This window comes from Podarcis tiliguerta (assembly GCF_965153285.1).
Source record: "Podarcis tiliguerta genome assembly, chromosome: 1".
In the NCBI taxonomy this organism is placed as follows: Eukaryota; Metazoa; Chordata; class Lepidosauria; order Squamata; family Lacertidae; genus Podarcis; species Podarcis tiliguerta.
Window position 1 is genome coordinate 112,347,273 of NC_139534.1, and position 20,881 is coordinate 112,368,153.

General features: G+C 41.9%; 2 protein-coding genes and 1 long non-coding RNA gene across 7 annotated transcripts in view; 2 read left to right on the forward strand and 1 right to left on the reverse strand.

Annotated features, from left to right (window-relative positions):
• LOC310677938 overlaps window positions 1-9,653 on the forward strand; it is a 25,311-nt gene extending 15,658 nt beyond the window's left edge. The window contains exons 2-3 of the long non-coding RNA XR_014511526.1: window positions 5,372-5,435; window positions 9,061-9,653. This is a non-coding gene — a long non-coding RNA (uncharacterized lncRNA). The remainder of the gene's footprint in view (window positions 1-5,371; window positions 5,436-9,060) is intronic.
• Window positions 1-14,114, reverse strand: part of RPS6KA5 (ribosomal protein S6 kinase A5) — a 38,801-nt gene extending 24,687 nt beyond the window's left edge. The window contains exons 1-7 of one of the 2 annotated variants that reach the window (XR_014510032.1): window positions 13,487-14,114; window positions 7,887-7,958; window positions 6,948-7,166; window positions 4,649-4,764; window positions 1,948-2,055; window positions 1,175-1,258; window positions 600-703 (exon numbers count right to left, since the gene is read on the reverse strand). Coding sequence is in view for 1 of the 2 variants with exons in the window: in XM_083435609.1 (XP_083291735.1) it covers window positions 600-703; window positions 1,175-1,258; window positions 1,948-2,055; window positions 4,649-4,764; window positions 6,948-7,166; window positions 7,887-7,958; window positions 13,487-13,583 (800 nt within the window). In the remaining variant the exon portion in view is untranslated. The remainder of the gene's footprint in view (window positions 1-599; window positions 704-1,174; window positions 1,259-1,947; window positions 2,056-4,648; window positions 4,765-6,947; window positions 7,167-7,886; window positions 7,959-13,486) is intronic. The other variant, XM_083435609.1, reaches the window with a different exon arrangement.
• Window positions 14,115-14,282: 168 nt separating this feature from the next.
• DGLUCY (D-glutamate cyclase) overlaps window positions 14,283-20,881 on the forward strand; it is a 39,685-nt gene continuing 33,086 nt past the window's right edge. For 3 of the 4 annotated variants that reach the window (XR_014510326.1, XM_083437017.1, XM_083437018.1), the window contains exon 1: window positions 14,283-14,408. The gene's annotated coding sequence lies outside the window, so the exon portion shown is untranslated. The remainder of the gene's footprint in view (window positions 14,409-20,881) is intronic. The other variant, XM_083437019.1, reaches the window with a different exon arrangement.

Here is a 20,881-nt window from a genome sequence, read left to right on the forward strand (position 1 = left end):
TCTGTGCCATAGCCCACTGCTTGGATCAATACCAGCACTAGCAACTCACTGCATACTGAGGTTCCAGGGATAATAAATTGCATTTATTAACTTCATAAAACATTGGCAGACTGCTTCTCTTTTAATTTATGCCTACATCAAAATAAGTATTCAACTTTTTACTACCTTTCAGGAAAAAAAAAATATGATTAAAAAATCATTTCTGAATAAGTAGCAAGGATATATCTACACAGTGCTTATTTAATGGATTATATTTTATCCTGCAACCAAGAAAGAGATTATCAATTAGAACATTCACAGGATCATCAGCAATATAATACAGAAGCTCATACGGGCATTCAGTAATCCATCGGCGACATAAGAATTCATGGGTGGACCATCTTAATAAGCATATTATACCTGTGAAATGGAGCCGCTGCTGCAAGTCTAAAGCTCGACATAAAGTACTCTGACAACATCCAGTCAAGTTCTGTAGTATTTGTACACTACATCTTTTACTGTACTCTGGTTTTCACAAATTGTTAATGTAAACTATATAAAATAATATTTTCTTTAAAAGTTTAAAAATCTAAAAATTTGCAGCCAATTTTATAACTTACCTAGATATCTCAGTTTGTGAGTTTCTCTCCCCATCAACAGTAAAAGGTGATGCTCCAGTTAATAATTCATACATAAGAACACCTAGACTCCACCAATCAACAGCCTATAAAATAATCATATAAATTATAAAAGCAGAAAAATACACTAAGCCAATACAATTATTCTAAGAAATAACAATTATCCAGACAGCTATCTTCACAGCTAGAGGTAAATCAAGATGGATGAATTTATAAAATAGAAATAAATTATAACTCACGTGAAGGATCTGGGCTTTACTGTCCCAGACTGACTGCATGCACCTTGTTTTATGGATTGTTGCATATTATATGGGACTACGTATCTTTTTGTCTATCGCCCATCGTTCTTGTCTGTTCATTTGTGGATTATAGGCTTAACTTGTGAAATGTAATTCATCCTGGGGTAGTCTTATAGAAATAATTTCTCCCTTTATCTGGTGGCAGTGAGTTCATAAGTAGGGAAGAGTGGCCACAAGCAAAGGGGTACATTTCCCTTCCCTCAGCAACATCTAAGTGTTTTACAAACTTCACCTATGTTTTATTAAGGAAAATCATACCTTATCATGACCTGTCTCCCCTCCTTTGACAATATCTGGAGCCATATATTCTATAGTTCCACAGAAGGAATATGCTCTTTCATTCTGAAGAAAAAGAAGGCACACAACACACTAACTGATATGAGAATCACAAGACAAAATGAGGATAAGAGAAAAGACTAACAGTTCCTAGCACTTCTATTATCGGTCCAAACTGACAACTCTGAGAATAGATGCTACTTCATATATTATAAATATAAGTTGATCACGCAGGCTGAGGCTGATGAGTGATTAAGACCAACAACATCTGGAAGGCCACAGGTTTTCATATAAGAATCAAGATTTTTATTTTTTATAAACCTACATTCTCTGATCTACCACAGTAGAGCCTGCTATCATTTATCATCACAAAAAGAAAACACCAGGTGCCTAAGTGGAGCCAAACCATCAACAATTACTCTGTTTTTTAAAAAATGATAAAGTAGGTATTTACTAGTAAAATGACAATTCCTGGTTTGCACATAACACTAAGCCACAATTTAGCCAAAGTGGAGCTTGAACCCAGCAGACCAATCTTAGTTTCTCTTGCAGAAACAAATGTTAAACCATGGTTTGTTGCAGGCTTATGAACTATGTTGTAGACATATGATCCATTGGGGAACAGTCTTATGAAGCAAATTCTATGCTCAAATGCATATGTGACGATTTCAATGAGAGCTAATATTTCAACTTGTTTATGTTCTGCCTTCATTTATACAATCACTTGTTCAAACACTTCATATGCAGATACTCACTTCATCACTAACAAACTCCTTACTCAAGCCAAAGTCAGTCAGTACCACATGGCCATCAGAATCAAGCAGAATATTCTCAAGTTTTATATCACGATATATAATTCCCAACTGAAAAAAAGAAATTAAATTCAATATATACTAGTAAGCATATTAAAGCATGCTCATAATTATTAGAATGCAAAATACACTGAGGTGTGGTTATTAGCATTAAAAAACCTATCTGTGCTCTATATTTACACAGGGTGGCCTGATTTAAATCAAGTTTCCTATGAATAAATCTTCATATATGTATATTTAAAAATGGCGCAGATCTGACTTTAATTTACGACTAAATTATTAACATATAAACAGAACACCAAATGGAGAAATGTATTTTGTATACTTGTAATCTTACAAGCATACAAAATACATTTCTCCATTTGGTGTTCTGTTTATATGTTAATAAATATGTTAACCTGCTTTTTATTAATTTTAGAGCAATATTATGCTGCTTACCTCTAGAAATAATTCTGAATATTAAACAAAAAACTTTAAATACTCCTATTCAACTAGCAGGCATGACAGTTTATTGAATAAAGGAAATGACACACTGGGCGATATTTGTAGTGATGGTCATTTTTTATTCACTCTGCTTTGGCCCAGCAACACCCACATTAAATCAAAGGAGCAAACTAAATTAAATGTGCATGACTGGTAAGTCAAAACAGGAACTGAAGTTTCTGGGCAGATTAGAGAAGACTTTTTCTATGTGTAGTAAGCATAGCGTAAATATTTGAGAAATTATGACATTTCTTCATTTAGAAATAAAAACTTTTTCAATCACCATATTTTTCGCCCTATAGGACGCACTTTTTCCCCTCCAAAAATGAAGGGGAAATCTGTGTGCGTCCTATGGGGCGAATACAGGCTTTCGCTGAAGCTTGGAGACGAGAGGGGTCTGTGCGCACCGACCCCTCTCGCTCTCCAGGCTTCAGAAAGCTATCCGCAAGCCTGGGAGCCCGCGGGTGTTCCCACAGGGCTCTCTAGGCTGCGGATAGCAGCCTGCCACCCGGCGCGCAGGGCACCCTGAAGCAGAGCGTCCCTCGCGCGGGTCACACATCTGCAGCGTGGGGAACCCTGCGGGAACTCCCGCAGGGCTCCCTACGCTGCGGATAGCAGCCTGCCGCCCGGTGCGCGGGGCGCCCTGAAGCTGAGCGCCCGGCACACCGGGCAAACATCGGCCAGCCCCACAAGCTCGGGGGACAGCGCCACCATATCGCTGTTCCCCGACCTGGTTTTGGGGGGGAAATAAAGGGGGGGAATTCCTTTATTCCCCCCCCCAAAAAAAACTAGGTGCGTCCTATGGGACAGAGCGTCCTATGGGACGAAAAATATGGTAACCACTGTTTGTTGCTATCTCTGAATCTAGAACTGCAGTTACAAAGCAGGGTCATTAACCAGTTTGAAGTTGGCTTCTTTTGATAATCTATAGTTAAAACTAATCACAATTTCTCCCAGATTATACACAATGACACAAAACACAAATAGTTGAACATGGAAGCAAATGCTTCTGACATCCTCTGACATGCCAGTGGTGGGGTGCACAAATCTGAGGCTTATGCATTTATCTCTAAACCATTGGATGCTCAGGTCCTGCTTACCAAAGACATCTGGTTGGCCACTGTGAGAACAGGATGCAAGACTAGATGGGCCACTGGTCTCATCCAGCAGGCTCCTCTTACGTTATGTTATTGACTCAAATCTTGATTATTAAGGTCAACGACCCGTATAACAGAATTACGACACAATCCAAAATATGGCTATGGGGAAATATGGTGAGCCTCGTTTCATGCACACACTGCCTGGGTTCATGCTTCATACTAAAACATGGTTGAGTGCAATATGAACAAACTGCAGTGATCCTCAGGCTTGTATACTTCTCCCAACCCTTTCCTCTTCCTGCATGGTCAAAGAGGAGGAATCTGGGTTCTACCTTTAGTTAATCACACTGGCCATGTCATCCTGATCTCAAGCTTATGGCTAGTTTCAACCTGCCAGTCTAAGAACCTTAAGATGACTTGTCTGAAGTTAACAATAATTAACCACAGACAAATAGCATTTACCAGTGGCCCATTGTCATGTAATTTAGCTACTGCATTTAACATGCTACTTGCTGTGTGGTGGGAGGTGAAGGAGGTATTTTGTACATAGGAAGAACCTTAATATTGGTTCACATTTAGGAATAATCCATAACTACATGCACAACCTGGAACAAGCTAGAGAGAAATTCTTTCATGCCTCCTTCTCCTATGTATCCAGGAGGATTTCACTAGCATTTAATGGCAATTTCCCCTGATCCTGCCTTGTGGTGCTGTTGGCTTGTTTTGAAACGGACCAGTTTGTTTTAACCCACAATCTCTGGTGTGCATGGCACAGCAACCCATCTTAGAGGAAACTAAATGTTATCTTTTTGTAAATCATTTTGAGGGTTTTTTTTTAAAATAATCAAGCAATGTATAAATTCTATTAACAAAAAAAAGAAGGACAACTGGCCATAGGCGTGTTTATTATAGGCCTTCTTCACCCATGCTGTTGCAAACAGCGTGTTAAATTTTGTCATGTCTAATGTTTATACAGTTTAAAGCACAAGTCTTCTTTCCCCCTTTTTCACACTTCAAAAAACACATAGAATTTCTCAGGAAAGTTCAAATCATAGTTTTACCTTGTGCAGGTGTTCAAGTGCTAACACAATCTCTCCAATGTATATTCGTACCTCATCTTCAGTAAATCTCTCTCTCTGTGAAAGATGGGTAAAAAGTTCTCCTCCATTTATGTAATCTAAGATACAGGAAGTTGATTATTTAATGTAGCTTTATTTTAAAAAAAAAACACAACAGAAAGCAGTATCATCTATTCTAAATTGCTCAATTTTGCTCAGTAAGAATAACAGACCTTTAAGAACCCAACTACACATTACATGAAAACTCTGACAGACCCCAAGGAAAAGCTGCTCTGAGACAACCATTTGTAATAGAAAAGAAATGACTCCACCAGGGTGCTTGACCCAGAGTTCCATTTCTCCCCTCAAAGGATTCTTCCAGGCATGACAATGCCTCACTCGCTCACATTTTAGAGGGGTGGGGATTATGCCATCCTTGCCTAATCAGTCTATTTTCTCAGCAACCATATGAAGTTTTCCCCTACCACAGATCAGACCAAAAAGAAACCCAGTAGCAGTTCCTTATCACTGTTTTTTCCTTCTTTTTAAAAGCTCCTCCTGCTGGCTTGTGCCATTAATCACTTCCTCTTTCCACCAGTGCTAATCTAAATAGTCCTCTAATTAGCTTGTCCTCCAGAGTGCATGTTTGTCTGTGTGTTTAATTACCCTTGATGCAAAGACAGAAGGAACTGAAGTTTTAGAATTTGAACCTCTCTTTTTCCTTAGAACAGAGAATGCACAACCAGTGTGAAAGTCTCTGCATTAACTTCTATCTCATTGCTGGGAGGAGGTAAGAACTTCTAGAAGTGAATAAACCATGAGTAGTTGGGTGAGAAGAGAAGAGGCTCAGCAGAATGTGCAGCAAAATCCCACTAATGTAGATGCTCTGTTGCAATTCTGGGTGCAACAGAAAACAGAAAAGAAACAATTAGAGAATTTGATTTGAAGGGCCCTCTCCTTCAGGAAGCACCAAAAATCTAATTGGCCCATTGAGTTTCAACTACAGGTTCATTTAGAGTAGGGCTGAGCACGAACCACAAGATTGTAAAATAGCTTGATTCAGTTTGGACCAATTCAGAGGCTGCCCAAGTTGACACAGGGGTCCAAGCCTCATGGGCCAAATCTGACTTCCTGATGGACCAAGACTGACCCATGGGCTGCTGGTTGCCCAATCCCTGGATTATATACTTGGCCTGTCAGTCACAACAGACTTCTCACCTTGACATCTTCTTTAAATAAATTCCACTTTTGCAAAATTCTCTCCCTCAAAGCACTAGAGTTTGAGAGCACTGGTAAACACAGTCTCTCTAATTACAAACTAGACCAGTCAATCACAATGGAATTCTCCTTCTGCACAGTCTCCTCACTCTGGCGTTTGCTCTATCTTCTCCCTGGATCCCAACTGCTGAAAGTGAAAATAGCCACTTGTCTGCAGCATTTTTTTTTAAATGTCTAGATCACCGAGGTGCCATGAAGCGCTTCAGGGGTACCCATTTTGATTAAAAGCACCTTGTAGAGATCCCTCTTTGCCTCTGACAAACCCAAAATCTCTCAGAGGCATAAGAGAAGCTTGAACAAGGGTTATGCAACTGAACTATCTGTGGCCGTGAACTGGAAACCAAAACTGACAAGCTGTGTTATTAAAGGGAAATATTCAAAAGCAGGGTGGGAGGCGGGGGGCAGGATTATAGTCTTGTCTAGATGTGTTAACATTCATGAACCTGAAGTGGGGCATGTCAGCACTGAAGGGAGAAAACTTATCTAAGCTGCCACACAGTTGGTAGCCTGCATAAATACAATTTCAATACATATCTGCTTCTGATTTGTCAGAAGGTACTTATAAATGGCTTAAAGCTAACAACTAGGAGCTCGTTGGTTTATCTCAGGTGCTCCAGTGTAACTGTGTTCCATTCCAGCATAGAACCACAAGCCAACCCCTTACTCTTCCACCCTCTGTCTTCTTCTCAGTACAACCCTGGTTGCTTCCTCCATTATCAGGAGATCTAACACACATAATGCATGAATGTTTGTATTTTCTAATGTGACTTGCTTTCAGATCACTGAAAAAGTTGTCTATTGATTTCAGTTGGTCTGCTTTGAGCATGAACAACCTTATAGATCCATGATAAGAATAAATAATTTTAAAAGCATATTCTTCAGTTTGTAAACTCTTTGGATATTTATTATATTCTACCATTGACTGGCCTGGCACTCTTAACATGGAATCACTGAACTTTAATGTTAGTTGTTGTTGTTGTTTTTTGTTTCAGTGAAAATATTTCGTTGTTATATTAAAACTTACCCAAAATGAGATGAAGCTTTGCATCTGTCTGAAACGCATAATGCAAAGTCACCAAAAATGGTGACTGTCGGATGTGTTCTAGTACCTGCCGTTCAGTCTTCGTATGTTCAGTTGTTTTGGCTTTTTGAATTATTGTTGCTTTTTTCAAAACCTTCATGGCATATAATTTGCCAGCATCATGGCCACTTATTTTCCTGACTAGAAACACCTTCCCATAAGCTAAAAACAAACATATGGCACAGTATAAAATACTCAAAAAACAAGAAATATTTGTACGAGTAATTGGATACCATAGTATTCAATTCCTATCACTTTCCCATCTTAACAACTGAGCAAAGTACCTAAATCAAGGTAATTCCAACCCTATACACATAGAAAGATAATTATTGGAATCTCTGAACTCAAGGGCATTTCTATATCTTGTTGACTGAAATAATACTGAATTCGAATGAAAAGTGATAATAGAAATGGAAAAATGAGAAAAGGGAGATGTCAGAATACATGGGGGATACCCAAGGTTTGCAGAAGCAGATTTAAAAAAACAAACAAACAAACAAAAAACCAACCCAATAAGTATTCAGCATTCTCAGCAGCCATATAATACTAAGTGTAAGTCTAGAAGAAAAAAAAAGGGGGAATGGGTGGTATAACTTGGAGGAGAGCTTGTCCGGAAGCACTTCTGGTAGAAGGGTAAAGAAGCAGTCCTACTTGTTACTGCTGTTGAGAAAAACAACAACAGGGTATGGGGAAGTGAATAGAATAGGATATCCTGAAAAGGATAATGGTCCCTTGCAGGAACCCTAACAAGAGCACTTTACATTTAACATATTGTGTATGCAGTCATTAAACTTAAGATCTTTTTAATTTTTTTAAAAAAAACTTCCTTAACAATTGTTTTATTATTTTCATATTTAATTAGCAAAGAGAACCTATTCTTACCTCCTGTCCCAAGAACTTTCAGCAGTTCAAAGTTCTCAATGCCCACCTTCTCTACATGACCAGTCAAGTTTGCTAAGAAAACACAAAAACATTTCAGTGTAAAATTACTAGCTTTGTCTAACACACACACAAACAAACACAAAACAAGGAACAAACAGGTCAAGGCTGCTGTCAGCTGCTATCAACAATAGCTACTAGATGTCTAGACCCCAAACCACATTGTATTAAAACTGTTTAGAAGCCATTTTGTATTATAAATGAATAAATAAGATTAGAACTTAGCTTATGTTGAGACATCACAACATTCACAAGTTTTGCTGCTGTCAACAGCTACTGATGTAGAATGAGGTGGGGAAACAAACGTTCCCAGCTGTTCTTGTTTGCTTCTTCTCCTCCCAACTCTTTTATAGATGCAGAACTAACAATGGCACATTACTTGAGCTGGAGAAAACCACTGATTCCTGACATTCTCAAAACCTACACACACATTCTGCATCCCATCTTTTATCTCCTTTCCTCAAGAGAAAAGGGTCAAGTTCAGAGGCATTGAATTTTGCCTGTGAAATAAACTTAGTCCCTCCTATCCACTTCCCCCTTTTTTCAAGGGCATGGCAACTTGGTGAAGCAGCACTAGCAGCTGGGATATTGGCTGTGAAATGCATCCTATAAATTATAATCAACTTAAGGGTTTGAGCAAGCCATTCCCCGCAACACTCAAGTGAAACCCCCTAACACACCATAGGCCCTGGAAGCTCACAACCCTTTTTGTTCTTTTAACATTATTATCATAATTTACAAGTTAATGCACACTCACCCCACTACTTGGGAGTATACAATAGTTTTTGGGTGGCCACATGTCACTACTAAACTGACAGGCACTCACTATCCAAGTTTGCTATTTGAGTGACTGTTTTTATTTATGAAGGAAATGAAACATGGGTCATTTTAACATGTTGTAGAAATTATGGGTTGCATCCAGACCTATTTGGTTAGATTTAATTTCAGTTTAAATCAGTGAGATTCAAATGGGAACTATGTGCAATTAACTAGGTCCAGAGAGAAAAACCAGCATGATTTCAGGGGCTCTTTATTACAGATAATAACAGAGCTAATTCACATTTATTTCTGAAGTGGTCAGGTTCTAACACTGTGGTTTTATCACATTTTTACATAGGAAATAGTTGGTGTGAAACAGTTACCACATGAAAAACTGAAGAGTTACCACATCTGAGGAAACACCACAAAAGAAAGACTGTGAAATTTATTTGCCTTTCAAAATGAGACTTCAATGTTTTTCTAACCAATGTAACAACAACTGGATGCCCATGCTGAATTGAAAAAGATATGTTTTTCTTAGATGTGATTCTTTCTTGCAATATCTACATATATTCATATATGTAAAATAAAACATAAAGAACAATTTATTTGAATAACAAATTATTGTGATTTTGAGGCAATACCTCAAGTAGCTGGGATGAATATGAACAAAGCATTGTTAACCCTACTTGCTAAATCTATCCATTTTATTCATTTGCATGAATAAACTAAAAGTAATGAGTATGAGCTGTATGCCATTACAGAAGTACATCATGTTCATTAGCAGCAGCCTAGCATCTATGAAAAACCAGAAGGCTTTATTCTATGTTTAATTCAAGGTGTGCCACAGTGCTATACAAGATGCCTACACTTGCTGGGACTAATGCATCAAGAATTTAATCAGTGACATACTGTAAAAATGTGCTTTTATGCAAGATTTTAGGCAGCAATCAAGCAAGGAGGGAGAAGTAGTAAAAAGAAAATAAACAAATCCCTCTCTAGCAGCCGTTTTGAGGGAAGCATTAATAATCATTTCAAAAAAGAGAGAAACATTCAGGGAGTTTTTGCAATGGTCTCCTTCCAATTTCTGCTTGATTTAGCTGGCTTATCTGTCAGGATGAATAACAGTCACAAAGTAAGGAGATAAAGTAGAAATTAAAAATGAAAAGCAGGTGTCAACTCGTCTTAAGTAGATAGTATATTTTGATACTTTATGTTCTCTGTGGCAACATACAGCAGAATACAACAATAAAAGTAAACATTGTTTAAGATGGTGGCACTTATTTTAAAACTGAAGATCTCATACTATATTGTTAGTGTTCACACACACAAAGGAGGACGTAATAGAAATACTGAGCCAACTATTATTAAAAAATGCTCTGAAAAAGATCAAAACTGGGTGGAAGTGCTTGTCTGATCACTTTATTTCCCACCTACCTAAACCCTTTACTGTAGATATTTAAAGTGCTAATAACTAGTTAACATGGCATATACCGTATTTTTCGCTCCATAGGATGCACCTAGTTTTTTGGGGGGGAAATAAAGAAAAAAAATTATTTCCCCCCAGGTGCGGGGCTGGGGGCTGGGGTGGGGGAAGCCCAAGCTTCCCCCGACCCTAGCCCCCAGAACAGGCTGCTATCCACTAGCCGTGGGAGAGCCGCGTGGCTCTCCCACGGCTAGCAGAGGGCTGCGTGAAGCCTGGAGAGCGAGAGGGGTCGGTGTGCACCGACCCCCCTCGCTCTCTAGGCTTCAGCGAAAGCCTGCATTCGCCCCATAGGACTCAAACACATTTCCCCTTCATTTTTGGAGGGGGGAAAAGTGCATCCTATAGGGCGAAAAATACGGTACCCATTTAAAGAGACAGTACCGTATTAAGCTTGTGTACTGTGTAATCTCCTAATAAATAAACACTAATATATTGGTTAAATATAGTAACTCTATCCAACTAACTTTGTACCATGCTTATTTCCCTCAACTACCAGTTACTGGAAAGTTAAGAATGTAATGGGTATAAGTAATATTAAATGGTAGCAAAAGTCAGGTTTTGTAAGGAAACACCTATTTACTTTTCCTCCACACATTCCCATCACACCGTCCTTTGGCTCTAGTCAACCAGAGCAGCTTCTACCTATTCCACCCTTGAAACCCTCCTCATTAGCTGTGATAACTAAATGAAATCTCTAAGTCAGCAGTGGGAAACCCATGTGGCCTAAGAGGCTGTTTCAGCCGAGCAAAGCTCACCTGCTCAACACCTGGTGTAATATATGAACTCAGGTGTGGGGCAAGCAAAGGAAGGCTTGGGCAAAATGGGCTTTGCAGACACTGTTGTTCAGCTGATCAGCAGGGTCTGCAAACCTCTTGTGTAGTACTTCCCATGCGCCATCAATTGTGAGCACTTGGGAAGAATTACAGACAAGTCTTCCCCTGCCCTGACAACCAGCTGATTGTCAATGTTTGGGTAGTGCAGTGCATAGTGCTTCGCCAGCACTCACAATCACCTTTTTGTTGATAACTGAGAAGTGCCACACAACTTTTTTGCCCCTATGTTTTCATTTCAAACAACATCGCAATGGGATCAGAAAAGGTCCCCTGACTTCATTGTTACATCAGGTGTTTGACAGCTGGGTGGTCCTGCCCACCTGTCAAATGTGGTATGCATGGAGGTAAGTTCCCCATCACTGCTGTAAATTCAGAAACAGTATCATTTCAGTTTCCAGCCACTGGATATATACAACAGAAGACCCCTGTTTTCTCATGCTCTGCTTGGGAGCTGCTCAGAACATTTGGCTCATCACTGTCTGAAACAAGATTATCTAGATAAAAACAAGTTACTTGCCTAAGGAAGTTAAATGAGTACAAAGTAGAGATGAGATCAGAAACCAATGCCTAAATCATTTCCTTTTCAGTTAATTCTTACCAAGCATTTGTTTTCCTCTCCCACCACCCTCTCCCACAAAGTATTCCCTCATATTCCTCCACAATTCCATTTCTGATCACAGAACGTGCCATTTTTCTAACTTGACACTCTATTCCAAAAACATGGCACTCTTGCACTTTATCACCTCTTCAATATCTATCAACCTATAAACCTGATCTTATCCATTACTGCTCTGCCTCCAACATAAAGGGCAGCCAGTATTCCCAGGACAGATATTAAGCTTGTAATTTCCAGGACCCTTTTTAAAAACTGGTGTCACACTGCCTTACTTTCCAATCCAAAGGTTCAGTGGCTTATTTGAGGAACACATTACATTATGTTATCAGAAGATCCTCAATTTCACATTTGATTTTTTGATAACTCTCAGATGCATGTCATCCGGACCTGATAATTTGTCAGTTTTAATTTCATTAGGCTTAGGTGACACAGGACATTAAGATGCAACATCCACATTACAGTTTTGAGACAGAGTTTTCCCATCCCTCAACATCTTCTCTATCTTTTGCAGTTTATCTGCTAGTGATTTCATTAGAAAGTTCATGTACAATTTGTAGTATTCAGCTATCAAGACACCTATGTCAGGGGCTTTATCAAGCTTTAATGATTTCATTGCATTAACTGCCTCATCTTCCATAATGTGTGCAATTCATAGTAACTGAGGAGGTACCCATTCAGTACTGTGAGGTTCAGCAGTTGCTCCACTAATGGCATACGTTCGCTGGGACTTACTTCTATGTAAGTATGCACAGCAGGCATGGGGAATGTGTGGACTTGGAAATGTTGCTGGGATCTATTCCACACCAACCCCAAGCAGCATCACCAACAGTCCAAGTATAACAGGCGCTCAGTGGACAACATCTGGAGGGCCACACATCCCCCTCCTGCATAGGATTGCACCCTATATTACCAAGAAAGCTATTTAAAACCAGGGGTGCCAACTTGAATAAAATATTGGGCAGGTAATCCCCCACACTGCAGAACCGATCACATGACACCACACACACACTATTTGAATGGAAATGTTCATGAACTTTGGAGGGGCCTGGGCCCCCCAACTATTTTATGGGGGGGCAGTGGACCTCTGCCCATACAAGTTGGCTCCTAGGTTTAAAACAGCAACTGCCATCGTAACAATATTAATGCATGGTGAGGAATGAGTGAGACAAACGTTTCTTTACCAGAAATATCGTGTGCATAACAATAAAGCGCAGCGTTTTTGAGCAACAGAAGAATCAGGGCAATCTAGGGGAGGAAACTGCAAATGCCCTGGGCGATTTCTTACGAAGACCGCTGCCAAAATTCGCAGCAAGGCGATGGGTGAGGAGGAGGCATCTTTCCCAGACCTCCGTTCACCAAAGTACGTACCCGCCTCGGCAGGTCTCTCCTCTCCTGACATCGCTCGCCGCTTTCCCGCAGCTGCCACTCGCCCGCCGCCAAACATTTCCCCCTCGTCCGGCGCTGCAACCGAGTCCTTCTCCCCGTCCCGCTTCTCCAACCTCCCACCCCAAGCCCTCTCCCCGCGCTCCCCGGTTCTCCCCCGAGCCCTTCTTCTGCGGGCCTTAGTCGCCGCCCCTTCCTTAGCCCCATCGAGCAGCGTCCTCCTCCAGAGCTGCCCCGAGGCGCCTCGGCGACCCACTTCCCCCGTTTCTCCCCCCCCCCTTACCACCTCACGCGCAGCTCACTTTGGCACACGGAAACAAACACTCCCTGATACTCCCCCCCCTAACCTCCCCCAGAGTTTCACGGGGATCTTCGCGCGCTTCCCTTCCTTCCCAGCCCCACATTTCGCGCCTCATCACCCCCCCCCCCACAAACCTTCCTTTTAAGAGGCTGACCTACTACTCACCGTTCTTCAGCTCGTGTTTGACGGTGAAGAGAGACGGGTTCGCTTCTTCCGCGGAGCGCCCGGGGGCTCCTTCCATTTCCTCCGAGGGTCCCTCCATTTCCTCACAGAGCCCCCCGCCGCCCCCCACTTTTCACCCTCTCCACGCCTGCCCCCCACCCCACGGAGTGCCGAGGGTGAGGCAGGGAGGCTCAGCCAGCGCCAGCGCCGCCCGAAAGGGAGACTTTATCCCTCAGCGAAGGTGCCCCATGTTCCGAGGGCTGCTGCTGCTGCTGCTGTTGTTGTTCTGAGGGGAAGAAAAAAACAACCAACGAGAGCTTTAGAAGACAATAACGAAACGAGGCGCCTACATTGACAAGCGCCCGTTTAACCATCGGCGCCTTTGGAAGCGCTTCAGAGCTCCTCTCACTCACCCACCGACCCCCATTCCTAGCTGGGGGGCGAGCGGGAGCAGAGAGACCGCCAAGAGGGTGGGGGGAGGGGCGGCAGGGTGAAGAAGCTCCGTTATCGACGAGATTCTATCGACTCCCCTCCCCGCCGCCGCCGCCACACTGAAGCAATCGGGAAAGGAGGTGGGAGGGGCGAGCCGAACGCCCATTGGCCCGCCAGGCTACACACGGTGCCGACGATTGGCCGGCGCCCGTTGCATGTTACCACCCTCCCTCCGCCAAAAAGCCGCGGCCCGCCATTGGTTCAGCGCTTGGGCCAATCGCTCGCGCCATTTCTCGCTCTCTCGCCTGTCCCCTCCCTCCGCTTCCTGTCTCTGAGGGGATTCTGCTGCTGCTGCTCCTCCCCCCCCCCTTCTCGGCTCTCCACCGCCCGGTTCACCTTCTCCCCGCTTTCGAGTAAATATTATGCTCCCGCCTCTCGAGCGGGCCGAGTCTCGAAGAGGCTAGATCGGTTGCCTAGACACGGAGGATGGCCGGTGAGTGGACCCTTGGCGGCGCTGTCACCAGCTGGGCTCGGAGGGTCTCGCGGGAGATGCTTGCAGCCTTCCAGCAAGAGCAAAAAATGCAAAAGCAAAACAAAAAACAGGAGGACACGGTGTCTCCACGTTTAAGAGACGCAGGGCGGGCAGAAGCAGCTTCCCGATCTCATTTTTAGTGACGGGAAAGTACAACTGATGTAGTCAAGCTGCAAGTGATTTCGGGGTGGGTGGGAGCCTAACTGTCAACGTTTCCCCTTTTTTAAGGGAAATTCTCTTATTCCGAATAGGATTCCTCGCAAGAAAAGGGAAAAGTTGACAGCTATGGTGGGGAGTCATTCTTCAGCCAGCAGATGTAGCTAGGAATAGTCCTCGCTTTGAGGTGGCCAGAAATGGCAAACGACTTTTAAATGTCAAAGCACAGAGTATATTTCTGAGGTAATTAGGCCCGTGATTTATTTCCTTGTACAGTAGGGGTGCAAATGATATCCCCACCCCACCCCCACAAATACATTGATCATCAACCAATGTGTTTTTTGCCTCTTTAATGCAAGGCAAGTGCTTCCTCCCCCCCTTTTAGGGATACTGGTAGCAAAGTACTGCAGCTCTTCTAGAGGTTAACTCAGGTTTCAGAGCAATCCCGTACTTGCGTATCCTGAGATACGCTGTAACTGCACCAGTGGAACAGCCAGCCTGTTCCAGACATCTCATATAGAGGTTAAGACTGTCAGCCAGGAGACTCATGTTCTGTCCCCACTGTCAGAAGTATGCCTCTGAATGCCACCTGCTGGGAACTGCAGCTGCCCTCACGCCCTGCTTACAGGTGTACCACAGGAACCTGGATGGCCATTGTGAGAGCAGGCTGCTGGACTAGATAAGTCATTGGCGTGATCCAGCCAAGCTCTTCTTATGCTCTTTCGTTCTTATGCCCAGAAGGGGTGTAGGAAAACACACAAGTAGAAAAGACAACATATATGGCAGACCTGCCCACAGACACTGGAAACACTGCACTCCCTCATTCATTAATGGAGGAATAGCCATGGACTGAACAGGTATAGCATATGGCTCTCCATAGTATTGGTCCCATCCCACCCACAACTCCACTGGACTTTTGTGTATTTGACATATTCTACCACTGTGTCTGTCTTGGCAGCAGTGCATCTGGCGTTCATGCAGCATAGCAAGGCTTCCATCAAATGCTACTGTAGCCTCTCAGACAGCATGTATTTAGCATAGGATTGTGTCTTCGGGCTGCAATACTGTACTCACTTACATGGGGGTAAGGCCCATTTATCTAAATGGGACTTATTTCTGACTAGGTGTGCATTAGGAAGAAAGTCCCCATTCAACATGCGTAAGATGAAGGTGCACATCTATGCTTGAGCTTAGGTTTAACAATGAGAAGACTGTATGCATATGCACACACAAAACTTAGGAACACCTGATTTTCAAAGGAATTTAGCTATTGCTTTCTTAGCACTGGAAAATAACGAGGACTGCTGGAGAGTTACAGAATTATGGAGTACTAAGAAAGTCCTTCAAATACATTGCTGTGAAGTGTTTCTTGGCTTGTTTGTACACCCTGTTAATTTGATCTAGACTTGCGTTCATGTACACGATTAAAGCAAATCTAAGGGGGGGTATGTGTGTATGGAATTAATAGCTAGCAAACACATTCGTGTTGGGATGTGGATAATTCCTGATGGCAGTCCCAAATCAGCATCTTCTGTACTTCTCCATGTAAAGAACTGATCTATCTTGCATATACACAGGCACTAGAATTTAATAGCTGAAATACTAAAACAATTTGTATTTACTGAATTACGTAATGCTGAAGTATACCTTCCAAATATTATGCATCCTCACCGCATCGCTTTCATACAATATTGATGAATTATTCTATACAGCATAATGAATATATGTTTGTGTTTGTGATATAAATATATATATGTAAAAAGTGTTCTATAGATATAAAGGTAGATAGATATTGCATTGATAGTTGAGGAATATTTTCTCAATATCCACATTCAGGGGCTTGCTGCATACTAACTTACTTAAGAACCTTTTGCTGACTGTGTGTGTAATTTGTATGTCTAGTAGGACACTAATGAGCACATGTCCCAAAATCTTCACAGACACCAGCTAGTGAGGGAACCTGCTCCACAAACTGGAGAGAACCCTGGCTGAGGAAGCATCAAAGCGAGTTAGGCAAACATGTGAATTCGGCAGCAAGGCAAGGAGGCCAGGGCACCCCACTCTGCCCAACAAAATTATCATGAGATAAACTTTTTCTCTTTAACATTATCCTAAAATCATATATTCACTACTATCTGTTAAACCTTATCAGATAAGGCTTATCTTATCCTGAAGTCCCAAAAACATTTTATAAGGAATCTTTCAGATACACTTAGGTATTTCTGCTTAGATCTGTGCTATCAGGTTGATGGGAAAGCCAGATCTTCTCCAGCAACTGCAGGGGCATAGTCACAAGCTTTGGTGGCAAATGCTTTCCTGTACTCTGCAAGGTAGGTGGTGCTGAGTCACTCCACCCCATTTGCTTCTAACCATACTGTAAGTCAAAATCCCCTTTTCTTGTTGTTATCACGATTACTCAAAGATCAAACAAATCCCACTTTGAATGGTCCTTGGAATAATGTATCTTACCAGTTTTACAGCAAAGTTTTACAGCAAAGGAAGGATCTCTGTGCACCAGTTCTGACTGGGACCCAGGTGTTCAGTCCTATGCTGTATTGCCTCCATGCAGCTGAGCTCGGGATTGGGCTTTTATTAAAGTTTTGGGGGTGAGAAGTTAAACAAGAAGTGCATAATGATAGCCTTCACCCTTAACTGTAACAAGCTGGAATTGAGGTGGAAATAGAAATAGAGGGCTTGGAGAGGAAGCCCAGGGCTATTTGTAGCCTTCAAACTCTTCAAAAGCTGTTACATAAGCAAAGTAAGCTATCTGAACTCTTGATCACATTAGCAATGCAATGGTCGATTCCACAGAGCTCATGAGTAATAAAACCTTGGTAATAAAAATTCAATGAGTTCAGTAATAATAAGCTCTATGGTGGGGAAAGATAATGAAATTGTATAGTCCAGGTTGTTAAGCCCTGCAAGTTGTTCTTGTTATATAGCAGGAGCTACTCTCAAAACTTTTGCAGATTTGTATGAAAACCTTTACAGTACTGATCCAACCTATTTACAGGACACTTGTATTCAAGCAAGACCAAATTGATATTTTGATCAGGTATCTTAGGACTGAAGATAAGGTAGCAAATAAATAAATAAATGTAAACAAAGCAAAGCCCATGGGCTATATGGTTTTTTTTGGGGGGGGGGTTCTATAAAGCTTTAAAAGATTCTCTTGCTCCTATACTAGCCTCCCTGCATAATACCATCATGAATGCTAGTACTGTACCACCCTTGTGGAATATGTCAAGACATTGTCTTGAGAAAACCGGTTTGGGACCCTAATCAGGACAGGGAAATCTGAGATGTAGTATTGGCTAATAGACTGGGTAGGTTGATAGGTGCCAAAACATCAGCAGGGCTTAGTTCCTCACAGCCAAATTGTTGACTCAGTCCAGAGGATCCTGAATATTATGCACCATTGTAAAACTAAGCAGGAGCCTGTGGCATTGGTCTCTCTAGATGCATATAAGGCTTTCAGCCAGATCAAATGGCCTTCAGGTTCTAAACCATTTGAACACGGGCAATAAATTCATGAGTGTGACCCACAGCATTTACACAGAACCTGCAGCCAACGGTACAGCGTTGCTACTATTGGGGAATAGCATGAAGTATTTGGAGATGGTTCCCCCAAAAGGCCTTATCCGGCTCAAAAGGCAAAGCTATGGCCCATTGAGCAAAGAGGTGAAAAGGGAGCTGCAAGCATGGAATAACAATCTCACCTGGCTGGTATAGAAATGGCTATCTCCCTCAACTTCTGTACTTGTTTCAAACACTCCTTGTTCTGCTGCAGGCAGAAATAAATACTTGGCAGCAACTAGTAAACCAGTTTATCAGGAGTAATGGAAAAACCCAAGGTGAATAAAAATATGCTGTACGACTGCCAACAGATAGGGGTTTGGGAATTCCAAGTCTGCAAGTGTATTATGAAGCCTACAATTTAATCCAACTGATTCAATTGGTCAAGGGCAATTATGATTTCAATTGGGTAGGCATGGAGAGCACAAGTGTTGGACAGGGCCCTTCAATTTCTTAAGCTGACTGCAACCAGGTTACAAAACACAAAGAACCCATACAATCAGACTATCCTCTCAATATAACAAAGGTGGCTCATAGTACCAGCTCCTTCTGAATCACCTCTTACTCCCATTTTGAAATACCCACATTTCCCAGACGTGTCTAAATATAACCAATTTGAAGTGTGGGAGGGGAAGGGTCTGTATAGCGTGGTGGACCTGTTCTTCAATGGGGTGCCTCCTATCTACAGAACAATTGCAAGCTAGACCAAAGGGGGAGGCGGGGGGCAACTGCCCCCCTAAATTAAGTGAAGCAAAAAAAAAAAACTTAACTAACTGAGATTCTCCCCACCCAACATGAAGCCTGCCCCCCTAACATGAAGGCTGCCCTCCCCGACATAAATTCTGGCTACTCCAATGAGCTAGACTGGGAGGTGAGGCGAGGCCCCCTTGGCTATAGCTATTGCCGATTCCATTGTTAAGCAGATACAATTTTCACACACAAGAGCCTCTGAGAATATTAACATTTTATAAATACAACGCAGGCTTGTCTCAGCACATTGTGGGTCGACCATGGGACTAAAATCAGTTTAGGAGAACAATCTAGATAAGATGAATGTTTTTATATTGTATTTGTTATAGGTATTATTTGTAGCTGCTTTTTTATTTTGGCAAAACAGATAAAGATATAATTACATAAGGAAAGAGGTAAGAGACATCTAGAACTGATCAAAGTCAATAAACTAGTACTCATGAAACTTTGATTTTACTGCAGAGCGGCTGCAAACGCACACCTTACATTTACAGCAGATTTAAAGCACATGGCTTCGCCCAAATAATCGTAGGAAATGTAGTTTACCCCTCACAGAGCTACAATTCCCAGCACCCTTACAGTCTTTGGAGAAAGCCATGTGCTTTATATATATGGTGTATAGAGAATGTCCTTCTTGTGCCTTTGTTCAAAAACAGTCATAAAGCTAAATATCCTGTGTGGTGATTTTAGACTCTTCCCCAAAAAATGCTTTCCAATATTTAGATAGCAGTCCAAACTTGCTGATGTTGATGTGGTGGTAGTGGTGGTGCTGGTGTGTGTGTGTGTTGGGATTCAGGTACTCAGTCACCTCCACCAGCAGAGAGGAGAGCCACTGATGCAAGCCCAGAGCCCTTTGCACTGCAGGTGGTAAACTAGAACTCGTGGACCTTTTGCCAGCAGTAACCAGCAGAAGGTCCCCAAACCACCTTGCCAGGCACTGGAGGCTTTGGATCTGCTGGCTAGAAATCCCTGCAGATTCCCACCACCATGGGCTAATCCTTGGGCCCCTCAGCTGCACCAGCCTGGAGCTGTCATAGCAGAAAAGAGGAATGCACAGCCACTACCACTTTATTCCCTGGTCAATAAGAACTGACAACGCTGTGGTTCTGGTGGTGACAGCTCTGCCCATCATCACCATTCAAATCTATCACATGTGGACATGCAGAACATTCCATGGCCTTTGCTTTCCTGCCAGCACTTAGGAAATCTCTCTTTACATTTGATCTTGTTGACATTGGCTATCATGTCTGCTTTATTTTTAGAGAAGATTAGGATTGGGTTTTTATTACTTTTAATTATTATTTTTGGCATCCTAAAGTAAGTTGAACTTACTCTTAAACTTGCTAGGACTGTTCAACCTTAGTCATATAGTTGCACTGGGCTAGTTGCTGCATATGGTCACTGATTATTTTAGCTACCTCGCTGTTTGTATGCTCATCATGTGTTATCTCCTTGAAAGGTTAGCTGTTGGGTATGAATATTAGTGTTCACTCAGCTATTAAAATGACAGCTCTGTTAATATTTTTAGAAAGCTTGTCTTTATTGACATTGCTTAAGGACAGACCTATTACTTTGCTTACTGTGCAGTGAACATTCAGTGCTCCTGGGATTGCTATAATTATTATTATCTCTATTATCTGCAGCTCATTATGGCACGAAGGCTGTGGACCTATGCACATTTATTTGGAAGTGAGTGCTATTCATGATACTTCTGTTAAACAAGCATACAGGTGAAAGTCGGAAAATTAGAATATCGTGGAAAAGTTCATTTATTTCAGTAATTCAACTTAAAAGGTGAAACTAATATATGAGATAGACTCATGACATACAAAGCGAGATATGTCAAGCCTTTATTTGTTATAATTGTGATGATCATGGCGTACAGCTGATGAAAACCCCAGATTAACAATCTCAGAAAATTAGAATATTGAATGAAATCAGCAAAACAAGGA